Source organism: Haemaphysalis longicornis, unplaced genomic scaffold (assembly GCF_048455015.1).
Source record: "Haemaphysalis longicornis isolate Haplotype H1 unplaced genomic scaffold, Haemaphysalis longicornis Haplotype H1 scaffold_7, whole genome shotgun sequence".
Lineage (NCBI taxonomy): Eukaryota > Metazoa > Arthropoda > Arachnida > Ixodida > Ixodidae > Haemaphysalis > Haemaphysalis longicornis.
In genome coordinates this window covers 70418441-70435398 of record NW_027526422.1, presented here as the reverse complement: position 1 = coordinate 70435398, position 16958 = coordinate 70418441, and the positions used below count along the sequence as shown (strand labels likewise).

Sequence of the window (16958 nt, the reverse complement as noted above, 5' to 3'; positions counted from 1 at the left end):
GCGTTTTAAGAATGTACGCCTGTATTTATTCAAATATACCTCGTCCCCAAGTATGCCTTTACTCATTGTTAGGAGTTGTGCAAAAGTAAAAGAGGGACATGTGAATATGGCAGGTTGTGTGGGACTTCAAGCAGTGCGCTCAGTTGCAACTATGGGTGACTTTCTTTGGTCATGACAGCAGGCTAACTTCCTTAGTGTCTGTGTATTTTTGTAAAAAGCAGTTAACCTGTAGTGGATTGAATACTGCATTCATTTTTCAGGTTTTAAACTTTCGTGTCATCAATGGTGCAAAAATGACCGTTGTAGCTTCATCATACCACAGGCTTTGCAATATTGAAAATCAGTGCACAGGGAGGTGACGGCTGTTCTTTCTTTCTTGCTACTTGCTGTTATCTCAGGTCGTTGGATAACGTAATGGCTGGGCATGTTATCTATGCCGAACTTGGTGAACACTGCTGATATTCTCAGTATAGCGGAACTGGTAGACAGCTGTGCTGGCCTCAGTTATGTCACATGCTTTTCTTTCTAAGTCTTCTGAACTGTTATTTTTTGTTTGATTGGGTGCCTATACATGGAGTAGAGCAAGGAGGCTAAGGTAGGGAGAGCTTAATAAGGTGACATAAACTTGTTTAGAAAGGGCCTGTTGAAATAAGCGTCCACTTGGTGACGGTTGCGTTTTGGGACACCCGTGGTGTGGCAAGAAAATGTGCAGAGTTTTTAGAATTTTTGGGTAGGCATGAACTTTGCAACTTTCAGCACAAAGCGCAATATTGGAAGAATATTAGCGCGAGCACTATTTTAAATGCCTTCTGAGTGGGAGACTTCTGAGCCAGTGAGAAAGACGAGGGCTCATTGGCATTGCTAGGCAATGCCCATGCATGTTAAGCCTGAGCAAAGCGGCTGGCCTGGCACCAACGCAGACGCTCCCTTCTCTTTTGTGCTAGTTCTTCCTCCTCCAACCTGCTGGTGCACTGCTACCACGTTTGCCAAACGAAAGGATGTCAGTGTTTCCCACTCCTACCCTTTTGCAGGCTCCTCCTTTTTCTCCTCTGGTGGCCACAAGGTAAAACATCACCCCCAGTCGGGCAAATGGCTACTGCACTGCCAGGAGTGAAGGTACAAGACACAGCGCCTGAGCAATCTCATGAAGCATCGGCGCATCCACACGGGCGAGTGCCCCCACCAGTGCAGCGGCTGTGGCAAGGCCTTTGTTCGGAAGGGCCACATGGTCGAGCATCGGTGCACCCACACAGGAGAGAGGCCCTTCCACTGCCACCTGCGCCCCATGGCATTTGCCAAGAGGACCAACCTGGTCACGCATGTGCTCACCCAAACGGGTGAAAGGCCCTTCCGCTGCCACCTGTGCCCCATGGCATTCACAAACAGGGCCAACCTGGTCAGCCATGTGCGCACCCACACGGGCGAGAGGCTTTTCTGCTGCCCCTTCTGCCCCGAGGCCTTCACACACTGCCTCTAGCAGAATAGACACGAGGAGAAGGAGCACAGCCACCACCAGTAGCGCAGCCGAACGGGAAGTGCCCAGCCAGGTGTGGGCGTGGAAAATCCGGAGTGGGCTCCGCTTTCTGGAACGTTACACAGATGGGGTGTGTAGCACACCAAGAGGGGAAATTTGGGAGAGAGCCCGGGTCATCATACGGCACCTGGCTGACGACACTTGTCAAACATTGTCAAACCGGGAAGCATGATTTGTGGGTGGGAACTGTGGCAGACAGTGGCATCCTGTTTTGCCCACGAGCATCTCATGATGGGCCATAGCCTACTAGCGCAGAGTGCCGACTAGATCATGCACTACCGCTTTACAAAAAGAAATGAGCAAGGTGGTGGAAATTGTGATGGGTCGGCAATCCTACGCATGCAAACACATGCGTAGGTCGCTCGTGTAATTTGCCGCTGTGATGGTGCCTTCTGTGGGTAAACAGCCGCTGACGTCCAGTGCTTGTCCTGTGTGGTCCTTGTTCAGATACTTTTAAGGGGCAGCTAGAAGCATTCAGAGAGTAAGGGCAGATGGCAGGCATAATGTGATGCCTGCTACTTGATGAAGTTTGTTTCCAGTGTTTGGAAAATCATTAAACAAACGAGTGCGAACCATGATAAAAACTTCCGAGGGGACCATTGCTTTTTAATAATGGATACTGAACATAGTTATTCTATATCTAAATAGTCATGTTCCCCCAGACTGTCCCGTATGCTGTTTCTGTGGCAGAAGTAAACTTCAGCAATAACTTGGCATCAGCAGATGTCTGGTGTATCAGTGTATTCTTGGAAAGTTGTAAGCATCCATGAAACGCTTTTATTGGTAATTGACAGCCGTCTTGTGGGCAATCTCTTGCCCATGACGCCTGACGTTTGACCTCTCGTGCTAACTAATGCTTTCGCACTAAAGAGCCATTAAAGGGACCCTGCAACACTCTTTGAGCAGTGCAAGTAAACCTGCGTGACGTTTAGATTACACTGCCATAAATACCTGAGCCAAATATTGCACGTGCACGTGAAGCGGTGAGCACGCAAATCGCTGTGAAAGACACGGAAAAACCGACCGCACTCTCTTCAGTTCTCATTATGCACCTCTGGCATGGCCTGTACGACGTCATTCGGGCCATGGCTGTCCGATCGGCTGTCACTGGTCAACTTCGCGGCTAATTTCTCCCATTTCCTGTGACGATCCACTGCCGTCGGCACTGTGTGCGACCCTCTTCTATGCCTGAACCTGTAGGCACAGTTTTGTCGTTTCTTTTGTGTTTTTAGTGCGCGTAGAGTTTGAGTGATAAGCTCAATACTTCCCTTTCAACCAGACCACTCGACAACAAACGTTTATTGCTTCGAAGACGCCCTACCAGCCCGAGCGCGCGCTTGCGAGCAGGCAGCCATGCCTGCTTGTTTGTGGCACCTAACCGAAAATAGACCCCTCCATGTTTCGGAGAAAAGGGGAAAACTCCTCGGCATACCGTATATCGAAGGCCACCGGAGAAGACGCCGCGAGCCGCCCCCCTCTCCGGGAGAAAGTGCGCAGCTTTCGTCGCATTGTCCGCAGTTGAGTTGAGAGGGAACAATTATGCGCTATTTTTCATCGCGCGTAGTTTCGGTGATAGTGAACAGATTTTCATAATTCTTGCGGGAGGAGATGGCCGGGACAATAGACTTTACCTTAAAATGCATTCCGAGTAGTCGACGGTAAGAGTTGCAGGGTCCCTTCAATAACAAGCAAGGAGAAGTCACAATTTTAAAGGCCGACATATCACAAAAATGCACTGCAAATTAGTAAGTTGTTGCAGAGTTGGTGGGGTCACCATGTTCAATGTCTTCTCTTCTGCTGCCTGTTATGTATGAATTGAGATGCCAGACAAAATCTATAGAGTCAAATATTTAAGTACATGGGTTAAACTTACCAGTGCACCCACAAATAGAATGCAGAGTAATTAACTTCACCTTTGTTAATTTAATTTACTCAAAGTTATTTGCCAGTTTGCACCTTCAGTTCATTGGGCAGACAGCACCTTCATGATCACCGATTCCTGGTATGAGTGCCGAGGACAGAACATTATCTGGTTCATTTGTTAAGCGCAAATCTAGGACAGTTTTCTTTGGTAACTCTCAAAATAGCCTGCCCAAGTGCAAATAGTTACCGATGTCTACCTTTGCAGCACTCAGCCGACCAAATATGCCAGGAAAGTATGTTGCTAGTGCAGTAAAGGCCGGTAAAGTTTTGTTTTCATCCATAGCAGTGTGGTTGGTTTTGATTGCTCCCAGCTTGCTCCTCGGTCCGAGATAGCTTTCACAGAGGCTGCTTGTGGCGGACAGTGCAACACAATCTGATGTTTTGCCGCTCTGAGATTTCACGACACCATACTACTTTGTGCGGCATTCACCAAGGCTTTCAAACGTGGGGTTAAGGATGTTTGAATGCAGTTGCTAGTATCAATTAAAACCTTCACTACTAAGTTTACAGTGCGGCAGATATTTGAAAAGTACTTTTGAGGTCACTTCACAATTTTGTTTAATGCCTTAAAAAAGCCGAGTTTCTTTATTCTTAAAATCTCAAAGATCAAACATTACAGCTTTGCCTGCCTTCCATTTGCTTCACTTGATCTTCGTCAGGTAAGAAGGTTTGAGGGGCAAGCATGCAACCTGTGCAATTCGCAGTTTCGCGTAGAGTTGTCAGGATTGAATTTGATTGTAACTGGTTAATCCATTAGCAACACAACGCGAAAGAAGCCCAACGGCAAGACGAAGACGACAAACAAGCGCTGACTTCCAACTGAAATTTAATGAAAAAAAAACGCACACATAAGAAACGCATACACTTGCCAGTGTGCGTTTCTTTTCATTAAATTTCAGTTGGAAGTCAGCGCTTGTTTGTCGTCTTCGTCTCGTCCTTGGTCTTCTTTCGCGCTGTGTTGCTAATGGATTACCAACTAGCTGGAACCCTCACGCTTTTTGGTTAATGAAGATTATTTGATAAGCCATTTCACCAAGCCTTAGCCAATTCCCCATCATTATGTGCCACTCTATGCATGCATGTGAAGTAGCATCCACTGCGGCGCACATCCAAATGAACCAACCTAATGTGCATGAGCACCGTACACGTGCCAGAGCAGCCAGGTGTTGCCAAGTAATCTTGTGCAAATGCTTTGTAAATGGCAAAGCATCTCCAGTGGTTAAAATTTCTTTCTCTCACATTGTAAGCTTAAGCTCAACAGTGTGCCACAAAAACGGAGTATCAAAGAGACATTTATAGTGTTGAGGGCAGTAGACATTTTGTTTCTTCACAGGCCAAGTTTTGAAGCTTCCCGAGGGAAAAACTGCCAAGGCAGCACAAAAGAGGAAGGATCCTCTCAGTGGCTAGGCAATGCCCAGAGGCAAAGAACGTGTGCAGATGTTAATCGCCAAGATTTAGAGGAAAATCCACAAGTGGAGTAAGTCCACCTGAAGTGCAACCATACAGCTACAAACGAAAGCATTTTATTGCTGTCTTTTGTAGCCAGAACGGCTGCGTACAGGTGGATATCAAATTTTCCTTCACAGAAACTCGATTAACACTTGTCCCTCACTCTGAGTTGTTTATGAATTTGCTGTTGCGCTACAAATGGCTAGCCTCATTGTTTTCAGGTAGATTTGCACACTGCTGTTTAAAAAGAACCATCTGGGCTATTTTACAACTTGCAGCAAAAATTTTCACTGTAAAAAATAGTGTGCACAAAAACCATCTTTTTGCCTGTCATGCTGCATAAAATTTCACCTGGAACAGCTATACGAAATCTACCTGCATATATGACAAGCAGAGCTGAATCTTTACAAGATAAGCAAATTTTAGCCTCCCAGCTTCCTTATTATAGAAGTGTTTTCAGCATCTCCCATTAACACTGCTGTTGGGTCGGATTTAATGATGCCTGTGTGCGTACGTCTCTGTGTGCTCTCATGCAGGCTCTAATAAAATGTGATTGATCCAAGCATTCAACCCTACTCTTCGAGTTAAATGACCAACCAAGTGCACACCAACCAGCTGCCCAACTTTCCTAGCACCTACGAGGCTACTGTTCTACAGAACTGCCTAGGGATCTATCCAGACTGGGTCTACAGCAACTTCTCCAGTACAACCTGCGATCATTTTCAACAAAGTCCGCTGTGATTTACCCACCACACACGACAAGCAGATGCCATAAACACTTGCCAGTATGAATGTGGCACTTGTAAACTGTGTACAACTTGTCAAAGAACTTCCTACGTCGGCTTGTGTACTTAGGCAGAGCTGTGGACGCATTAGTCCTCAACATAACAAGTGTGGACGGTGACTTTGTGACCAGCATCCTAGTGTCTTGCCTGGCCATAGCAGCCTCACTTGGCACTCTCCGTGGTGGGGTTGAAGACGAGGTTATTAGCCACTTACGCTGTCGATGTATAACATGCATCAGTTTCTACTTGTCACAGGCCTGAACATACTCTGATCAGCGAACATGTCTGACTGTAGACTGGAAGCGCGTACATAGGGTGCCTTCTAATGGTCTGAGTGTAGATATTGCTGATGTTATTTTGAAATATTGTTGAACGAAGTTCCTGTTTTGACTTTCGTGGTGTGGAGCCAGTCTCTGGCGAGATCATAACACTGTCCGTGCCACCATCTACAACCAGTGTGACCTTAAAGGAGCCATGAAGATAGCATACAACATTGTTTTGTTCAAAAGATTCTGTGTTTTATAGTACTATGGGCACCCTCTCGCCACAAGCGATTATTCAAAGAGAAATTTAATAAAGCCCACCATTTCAATCCCGCTACATTGCATGTTTCGTGACTCTAAAAAAGTTACCTAAAATGGGTAGTTAGTATGTCGACTCCCTGCTGAATCCAAACGCACTAATCTGCCAGAGACAAGCGGTAAGGCTGACAAGGCCATGATTACCGACTTGGTTCCCGTTGCCCATCCGAGGTGACACAAACATCACTCTGCCTGGGCCTCTAAAATTTTTTTCTGGGAACCTTAGCTCTGCTGACCGCAGTGATTTCATGCTCAGTTTGCTTTTTATTTGAATTACGGTTCGTAGTTATTGTTTCCTGTAACATTGTTTATACTCTGACAAACATGTTCAAGTAAGTGGCAGTGTCACATATGCCAACTGGCCGGTGCCATGTCAGTGCACCCACTACAGTGGTATTACATTGTGCCAGTTGGTGGTAATTTTCTGCCTGGTTCTTGCATGGTTACGTGTTCTTCCATAACTTCCATTCTTTATTCCACCTTGTTACTATGATCAAAAGAATATGCACTAAATTCAAACACGAATACATCGTTTTGCAAGTGTATAATCACTATTATTTGCTTTTGATTCCAGCTGCCTCGTCCAAGCGCACACGTGGGCCATACTGCAGATAACTCAAAGGCTACAAAGTACATGGTGAGCAGTCATGGGCATGTTACCAGTAAAAAGTAACAGTGCTAGTTACATAAGCGAAAAAAAGTAACTCTGTTACAGTTTTAGTGTCAAAAATAAATTTTCAGTTGTGAAAAAGTAACACCGTAACAGTGCTAGAGTTACATAAGCAAAAAAAGTAACTCTGTTACAGTTTTAGTGTCAAATATAAATATCCAGTTATTGTGGAATGGAATGGATGACTTTATTACAGGAGGAGGCCAATAGGCCCTGGTGTGGGGCACGGGGAAAAGGGGAGGGGAAGATTGTTCATATAAAGTCTGCACTGCACTGTGAGCGTTCACTTAGCACGATATGCACAGGTGAAGTTGTGACGAGGGCACTCTACTACGACCATGATTGGGGTATCCAAAAGGAGCCGTTCAGGAGCCACAAGGGGTGTGTTTGGGGGTACATCTAGAGAGAGGGTGAACGATCCGCCATCATACTACTTTATAGAGACCTGTTTTGAGACCGAATTCTGTAATCTTCTGTAAAATTTGGGGGTTGTTTCTGACGTGTTGGACATGTTCTTCAGAAGTCGTCGGGCGTACGTGCGTCGTAAGGAACTGGTCGCGGTCAGTCGAGTAAGCTGAACAAGCCCAGATGAGGTGGAAAAGATTCGGTGTATTGTTGCTGCCACAGTAGGGGCACCGAGGACTAGCAAGGTGCCTATGCGTTGTCCATTTGGAGATGACGTCCGGAGTGTAGGCCGAGTCAGCGTAGACTTTATTAGCGAAAATTTCTCCTGTTCTTGGCAGGGACTGCAGAGGAGCAAGAAAACCAGGTGGTGAGGCGTCGGCAAGCCGTTGCCGGCTGAGGTTCTTAATTCGACGGTATTTTTGCTGCCAGTCCATTTCGCATGCCTGTTGGGGCTCAGGTCTTCCTTGGATGGACACGGGAACCATGGGAGGATTGCGTAAACACTCCCGGGCAGCATTATGCGCCGAATGGTTTCCGTCCGCTCCATATGTGTGAGCAGGAGTCCAGACCAGGCGTATCTTGAACCCTTCGTGAGTGAGGTCACGAATTTTGTAAAGAATGTTGGTGGCCATAGAATTGGGCGAGAAGGACCTGTTCAGTTCCCGTAGAGCGACATGGGAGTCAGTGATGACACGGAACTTGTTGGTGGTGATAAATGAGGTCGCACTTTGTATGGCCTGAATGGCGCCGAGGATTCCGAAAAGTTCGGCTTCATCAGTGAGACCGTATGTGTTTGTTATATTGCGAGAGCCATTAAGCTGGGGGATGTCAGGGCAGGTCCAGGCCACCGCTGCTGTTGTTCCGTTGATGGATGCGTCGGTAAAAATGTCTATTTCATCGGGAGCTTTGTCGTTGGCGAGAGTGCGGACATATTGTTCCCGTACGGCGCGGTTACGGCGAGAAATGGGTCGGCGCCTGAGGTGGCCCAGGGCGGGTCGCTCCCAGGGTGGAATAGCAGGTGGAAAAGTGTCAGCATTAAAAGTACTGTTTAATGTGTCCCACTTCAAAATAGATTGTCCTTGAGGCACGTGTTCAAGGTGCTTCTGAAAGCGGAGTGTCGTCTCCTCTACCAGGTTAGCGATGGGGGGAAGCGAAACTGCTTCCGACAGTACGTCTGTTTTGGTATGGAGTGGAAGCCCCGAGATGGTACTGATTAGATGTCTGTTGAGGATGTTCAGCTCGTTTAAATGGCGGGGACGCAATTCATAAACGGGGAACCCGTACGTCAGTCGTCCGTGGTCCTAGGTCAGTCGTCCTAGGTCGGAGGTCGATCTTTAAGGTGATGTATTAAAACTTGTGGCCAAGTTGTGGCCAAGTTGTGACCCCAGATCCCAACCATGAGCCAGAGATAATTAGAAGGATCAGAATGGGGTGGGGTGCATATGGCAGACATTCTCAGATAATGAATAGCAGCCTACCATTGTCGCTGAAGAAAGTGTATGACAGCTGCATCTTACTGGTACTCACCTACGGGGCAGAAACTTGGAGGCTCACTAAGAAGGTTCAACTTAAATTGAGAACGACTCAGCGGGCAATGGAGCGGAAAATGATAGGTGTAACATTAAGGGACAAGAAGAGAGCGGAATGGGTCAGGGAGCAAACTGGTGTTAAAGACATATTAGTAGAAATTAAGAAGAAGAAATGGACGTGGGCAGGGCATGTAATGTGAAGGCAAGATAACCGCTGGTCATTAAGGGTAACAGAGTGGATCCCTAGAGAAGGCAAGCGTTCCAGGGGGTGGCAGAAAGTTAGATGGGCAGATGAGATCAAGAAGTTTGCGGGGATAAATTGGTCACAGTTGGCATAGGACCGAGGTAATTGGAGAATGGGAGAGGCCTTTGCCCTGCAGTGGGCGTAGATAGGCTGGTGATGATGATTAAAACTTGTCCAACTTTAAGTCGACCAGAAACCACAAACAAAGAAACTGCCAATTAGACCTCCTCGGCCGAGGAAGCTGGCCTACCCTTGTAAAAACACCACAGAAAGGCTCAACGAGAATGGAGCACGGATAATGACATTCAGGGGGTATCAACAAAAACATTGATGCAACAAAATGACTAGTACCCAACAATCAATGGCGTTTAGGTGCCTTTTATCTATGATTTCACTACAGAATTTTCGACTACCAGTATGCCTTCGTGTATTTCTATAAATAGATTACCATTTTGTTCAAGATCTATTACTCGGCTTTATACAGTATAGGAAAGTAACGTTGTTACTTTTTCACAATAACTGTCTTTCGCGCAGACAGTTATTGTGAAAAAGTTTCTGGTCGACTTAAAGTTGGACAAGTTTTAATCATCATCACCAGCCTATCTACGCCCACTGCAGGGCAAAGGCCTCTCCCATTCTCCAATTACCTCGGTCCTGTGCCAACTGTGACCAATTTATCCCCGCAAACTTCTTGATCTCATCTGCCCATCTAACTTTCTGCCGCCCCCTGGAACGCTTGCCTTCTCTAGGGATCCACTCTGTTACCCTTAATGACCAGCGGTTATCTTGCCTTCGCATTACATGCCCTGCCCACGTCCATTTCTTCTTCTTAATTTCTACTAATATGTCTTTAACACCAGTTTGCTCCCTGACCCACTCCGCTCTCTTCTTGTCCCTTAATGTTACACCTATCATTTTCCGCTCCATTGCCCGCTGAGTCGTTCTCAATTTAAGTTGAACCTTCTTAGTGAGCCTCCAAGTTTCTGCCCCGTAGGTGAGTACCGGTAAGATGCAGCTGTCATACACTTTCTTCAGCGACAATGGTAGGCTGCTATTCATTATCTGAGAATGTCTGCCATATGCACCCCACCCCATTCTGATCCTTCTAATTATCTCTGGCTCATGGTTGGGATCTGGGGTCACAACTTGGCAACAACTTGGCCACAAGTTTTAATACATCACCTTAAAGATCGACCTCCGACCTAGGTTCTGCAGGGATGATAATCCTCTCAGCGACCTCCTCTCCTAAACTGCAAGGAGAGCATTGTTGGGTAAAAATGAAATCTGGAGAGGATATTGAAAAAAAGTCCAACAAAGGGGAAAGCATGAATTCTGTACATTGTGAATTCTGTAACGAGTGTTGCTGTTTGATATTTTTTTAAGAAGGGAGTGTTATGGTATTTACTGTTAAAATTAGTGTGTAAAAAGTAACATTGTTACAGTTACTAGATCCTCTAGCTTAGAAGTACCTAGTTACAGTTACAAGTTACTGAAAAATGTAACTAGTTACCGGGAACCCATTACAGAGTAACTCGTTACTGACCAAGACTGCTTGCAAGTCACTTGCCTATTGCCTATTTTACTCAGTATATAACGTACTGACAGAGTAACAGAGTGTAACAGCTAGAGTAACAGAGGGTAACAGAGTGGATCCCTAGAAAAGGCAAGCGGTGAAGGGGGCGGCAGAAAGTTAAATGGGCAGATGAGATCAAGAAGTTTGCGGGGATAAATTGGTCACAGTTGCCACAGGACCAGGGTAATTTGAGAATAATGGAAGAGGCCTTTGCCCTGCAGTGGGCGTAGATAGGCTGGTGATGATGATGATGATAACGTACTAGAGTGAAATTTGTGTTAAAAGTGATATCACTGTTATACTAACGAGGAAACCGTTCTAATGAACCAAACTTGTATTTTGTCCTTATGGCCATTTTAAACCCACTCCTGCATCTCTTTATCGAAGACGATTTGCATCAGTTTCAAGGAAACGAGGTGCTGGTTTGCTGCAGTGCACCTCCCAGCTAACATCTGTCAAGCACGCTCCTTTAAATTCACGCTGCATGCATTCCCCACTCATTAGGCCAAGAATTCAGTCGTGACTGGCAACTTGAAGATAGACTGCTCGTGCCTTCAAAGTTTAGCTATACAGCAGCCTGCCTCCGGCTGTGAAAATAGATGCAAGTATGCCCATGCCCGATACGATAAAGAATGCTGGCATACATGAATTTTTTGCTGCCCGAAGTCACCAAAGCACGTGCCTGTAAATATCCACTGGAGCATCCAGGCACTTCTCAAACCAAATGAGAACACTATCTGTAAATAAATAATTAGCAACATTGTCAAAACTGTCCATGTGTACAGTAGTTTCTGATATATTTGGTTGCACAACCCAATGACGCTGTGCTGACGATAGTAACACTAAACATGGTCATCTTCACATTTTTATTGTCTTTTTACTGCCTTGTATTTGGGATACCCTCTGTGGGGTGCCCTAGTGTTTCACTTTCCAATGTCAACCCTGTCTCCTTTCTTTTCTACATACTCTGCTATCCTCGCCCTATCCACATAATGTTCAAACAAGTTGCTAACTAAAACTAAACATGGATCATTTTCGCTGGCCAGTGTGATATTGTATATTGTTGTCAGCATGCCGATTTGAATTCTGAACTGAATACTGGTGGGGGGGGGGGGGAACGGGGTTAACGTTTTTGAGAAGAATTGGTCAGAACAAGGCATGCATGAATGCTACCACAAATGGTTTATGGAGCAGAAGAAAGTTGAGGTGGAGGTGACTGTTATGTATGTAGGCACAAATGTTTTGCTTAGGCCAGGCGTACGCCGTATTTCAATTAATAGTCAAGTTGTGACTCATTCATCACAACCCAGACTAATTCGAATTTAGAGACTTAAAATTCATAGAGCTTATTCCTTTCCTAAGGTTCGGAATTTTCTGATGATGATGATGATGACATTTGCCTTCAAGGGCATGCTTGTGAATGTCTAAAATCTAATTAGAGATTTTAAAAAATTTAACTCCTAAACGAACTTAAAAAATTGTTATAGCGATTTTTTTTTAAAATTTAACTCTTAAACATGTTTACAAGAATGTTATCTCGCAGAAACATGTCTTTACAACGTCCACGATATATTTTGTACTTTTTTATCCCAAGATGACTAAAAGCAAATTTCAGAATTTTTATATATTGTTCCAGAAAAAATGGCCACTCAAGAAAAAAAAGGGTGTGTGTGCATGTTCGTTTCAATTCGGGATAGTTGGTGCAAGTTGCTCCTAATAAAAACACTACAAAAGGAGAACGGAACAAGAAATTCGTATTATTTTGTTGCGATATTTATTTTGCTAGTGCGTGTGTGGGCGTATGATGTGCAAAAAATTTTAAGCTACGCGTTTGTTTCAAGCCATTACACATGCCAGAAAGCAGAAAAATGTGCATGTAGGAAAAGTTTGTGGAGTTTGACTAAAGTGGAAGTTTGGGCTTATTATATATAAACAGCTTGAAAGGCAAGGCCGAGAGAAGGGGACATATTAGAGTCCAAGGTTTCGTCCAGACATTGATGCGTCCAAGTACTCAAAGCAAAGTGCATGAATTGAACTAGCCCAACAAGTCTTGTTGTGTAACAGGTAACAGTTGCAAGTTCATTTTTTCATGCAAAATATGTTAAAACAGTCTCTCTGGCCATATGAACAGAAAGAAGGTCGAAACTTATGCTACGGCTGAAATAGTTGGCCCGCAAACCAATTACCTTTCAGAAAGTAGGCTGTGCCAACCAGCCATTCTGCCCTGAACACACAGGGGAGTCGGGACACGGCGTGGTACCTAGCTGCTGATGACTCCCAATGTTGTGTCTCTGTGGCGACTGCTTTCAGCAGACCTCAAAGAACATTCCCCCGAAAACCACTACATAGCACAACCTGATGAAACTTATATGACTCCAATCTCTCTTCCTCCTACACCCCCGTCTTTTTTCAACTCCTTTCCCTCCCTCTCTCTCCTGTGCACGCTTCGTGTCGTAGTTGGGTTACAGTGACCCAGAGTTGGGTGGGGGGGGGGGCTGAATGCTTGGCATCAGTTCCGAGTACGAACCAACGTATTTTATCAGTATTATGTGTTACCCCTGTCACACGGGCACTTTCAATTGCGATCGAGTTTTCGAGCGCGCTCGACGCACTGCCGCTGCTACACGGCACGTTTCAATCGCGATCGAGAAGTTGCACTGGTTGCACTCGTGTACGCCAGATGGCGCTAACAATATACTTGCGGCGAAAATATTCAGCCGGATAGAATTGGGGGGGAAGTCCTACTTCCTGAGGCACTGGGCTTCGCAATTGATGGAAGCATTAACTGGTCAGCAGTAGGTATTACTAAGCAGCGGCTAGAGTATTGGTGGAAAAAAAGGAGGGAAGTCGATAAAATAACATCCCAGCCAGGGGTAGCAGCAGGGCAGAATTAAAAAGAAATCCGAGTTGAGGGACTAAATTTAAATTCAAACTACTAAGATAGGCTAGATGGCGCACGCCTTCACCCCGATTCAAAGGGGAGGCCTTTATTCATCATCATCATCATCATCGGCCGGTGTCTGGTAACTGCGTGGTGAGAGAGAGAGAGAGAATAACTTTAATGAAAACCAGCGATGTTAGCCGAGCCGTCGGGCTGGCTTGCTACGCTAGATGAGAGAAGAGAAACAAAACGAAAAAAAAGAGAAAAAAAAATGTGAAAACGATATGATGTCATTTGATGCGGGTCGTAGGTATACGTAACTATGCAAACGTTACCGCACGCTTATTTGGGTCAAGTGATTTGACGCAATTTGTGGCGCTGAAGTTGTCACCTTCTGTGCCATTGCTGAGCGAGGACAAGAGTATCGCCGCTTTCGTTCGATCACGCGTAGAAGCCTCTATCGTGCTTGAGAAACCAGGATTGAGTTCAAGCGGAATCGAGCTCGATCGCGATTGATACTGCCGTGTAGCAGTGCCCGATCCGGATCGACTCAATCGCGATTGAAAGTGCCTGTGTGACAGGGGTAATAAAGTTTTAGCATAGTGGATACTGTTCGCTAACGCTACGTCGGCAGGTAGCGGTGCCCCGACTGGGGAGAGCAAATTCATTACGGTAAGCTGGATTAGGTCCGCGGGCCTGCCTTCACCATGCCCGCTCATTCCCTCTACTCAGGGGCAACCTCCTCTCACTCCCCGCGCGCGCATGCACAGTCAGGTCCCGCTAACCCGCCGCCATAGCGTGAGCCTCCGCTAGCCGCTATGCTAGCGGAGGTAGCGGGACTGCAAGTACGGCAACTCCCCCCCCCCTTTTAGAATTATAGATAGATAGATAGATAGATAGATAGATAGATAGAAACTTTATTGTTCATGGGATGGTGGGGCGAATCAGCCGCCTCGATCCAGGCTGAGGGCCCTGATGATGTGGGCCGCCAGTTCCCGTTGCTGTTGGAGACTCGCCGCAACAGCCAGCCACTCTCCGGTGTAATTGTGTGGTTGGGTTGGGTTGTAGGGGCACTCCCACAGAATGTGGTCCTGGTTAGGGGGAATAAGGCAGTGGGGACAGAGTGGGACAGGGGTGTCTGGCGTGCGTTAGAACAGATGGAGCCGAGTGGGTGTGTGCAGTGTATATGTTTGCGCCTGCCGAATGACTACTTGCTCGCGACGGGTAAGCCCGGAATGGAGGGGAGGGAACGTGCGGCGTCTGCTTAGAATGTCTGCTAAGGTGGGGAGCGGAGGGGGAGGATAAGGATTTGTGTCGCGAGCATCGACAGGGGCCTGGAGGAGAGCTTTGCGGGCAAGCTGATTAGCGCATTCGTTCCCTGCAACGCCTGCGTGACCAGGGATCCAGTGCACGTGAAAAGGCCCTTTAACGTTGTTGAAGAGGGACAGTGAGGAGGGCAACTACAATATTTACTAAACTCTGTGGGCCACCCTTCACTGGAACGAATGAGCGAGCTCGGCGAGGCGGTGCGCTCGTCTCCTCGGAACCAATGCGCACCTGCCCAGAAGGTCCCAGTACCCGCCGACCGTCGCGTAGCGCAGCTAGCTGCTATGCTAAATCATCCTACAGAGTTTCCAGGGAGGGGTGGCTAGCGTACGTTGCGGCGGGTTGCAGGACCGGGCTACGTTTACGCGTGCAGGAACGGTGAGGAAATTGCGCCTCAGCAATTCAGCGGAGTGAACTTGCAGGCTCGGTGGCACTAACCTTAAAGTGTTTTAAGTTATGTGTTTTTGCATCAAATACTCCACGTTTTATTTTGGGCCTTGGGCTTTGCAAAGTCGTATCACCTATATCAGACTTTTATACTCACATGAAACTCTATTGTCAATATGGTCGGATCGAGATGGTATCAGCGATGGTGGTGCATAGTTTCTTGCGTTGATGTTTTCACCATTTCTTCCTTCATGAAACTGATCGAGAAAGTCAAAACCCGTAAAAACGTACAAGAAGCAGTAGCTGAAAGTGACCAAAAGGCAACAAAAATACCCGAATTCCCATTTATAATGCATAAAGATGTCATAAATAGATTATATGCGTGATAAAAAATGTTAATAATCAAATATGACAAACGTTACGCGCGAGTGACGCCTTCGTGCGCAGTTTTTGCTGAAGGCGTCTTTTACCTCGGAGAATTTATTATCGCACATTACGTGTACGTCATTCTGCATGTTAATTACTCTGGGAAACGAGGGTGGTCATAATCTTTCAAATCGCCGTGACTCACTTGCGCCGTCTTTGTTGCTGGCGTTTTCTACAAGGTAAGCTTCAATGCGGTTTATTTTAACACCTTGGTTGCGACATATGTACTTCTTAACCTGACAGGGCAGAGGAAACTGCCGTGAGCAAGATGCTGGTAATAGAGAAACAGACCTAATGACCTGTCTGGCGCGTACTCTTACTGGCGATGTCTCCAGTGTCATTTCTGAACTAGCAGCAGGAAAAGGCTGTTGTGTTCTCCGGAACACTCTGCTCTATTATCAGGCGCCGCAATTCATTTGGCAGTGAGGCTCCGAAAGATTAAACTAACCTATATGCCAATTCAGTATCGAGCTGCTGCTTGCAATTATGAATTGTCGTGCCGTCGTGAAAGCAACCCTGGGCCGCACGGTGGCTTCTAGAATAAGCATTGCGATTTCTGAAAACTGAACAAGCTTGGTGCATCATTATTCATATTTGCAGGCATCAGTCCCGCAGCGAGCCCTGGGCTGCTGGGACGAAAAGATTGCGCTCAAGAGGCCCACCATCTGCATTCTGACATGGCTGTGATCTTCTAAATCAATATCCATGACCTGGCCATAAAATCGTCTCCTCCCTGCGGTCTCCTCTAGGCCTACCAAGTGACTGAGCTTAGCTGCGCCATCTGCTAAGCAAAAACTTGCAATTTGTTCAACCCAGAAAGAAGGCTGTACTTGGAACTTTGTTGTTGGGTTATGAGGGACCGTTCTAGTAACATTTGGTTATACCAACAAGTGCTGCATATGTCATTGCTGCTACAATCATCTGTGCTTGAGCTGGTCAGTCATTTGCTACGAACTGCTGTGTTTTACCTTGTTGGTCGTTTTTCCTCAGTGTCATCTAGTTATCGAAGGGTGGTTGTCTTACGGATGTCGGGTGTGCTTGACTGTTACTAAGTGGGCATTTGTATGTAGCACTTGGGTGGCGTAGGAAGAAAACGAAAAATATTTACTTGATTGGATAATTTATCGTCCAGGCGGGTTTTAAGCTTTTAGGGGTAATTTGTGCATTTTTCAATGGGGAAAGCGCGGTTAAAAGTACTGCTTTCCTTGTACCATCCTACCTGCTAAATAGCTGATGCACGCTGTG

At 46.2% G+C, this 16958-nt stretch overlaps 1 protein-coding gene across 1 annotated transcript; it reads left to right on the top strand.

Annotated features, from left to right (window-relative positions):
* The first annotated feature begins 567 nt into the window (after positions 1-567).
* LOC144145891 (uncharacterized) lies at positions 568-4184 on the top strand. Its single transcript, XM_077677728.1, has one exon. It carries the CDS (start codon positions 1145-1147, stop codon positions 1475-1477), a length of 333 nt encoding a protein of 110 aa, XP_077533854.1. The 5' UTR covers positions 568-1144; the 3' UTR covers positions 1478-4184.
* Positions 4185-16958: the final 12774 nt, after the last annotated feature.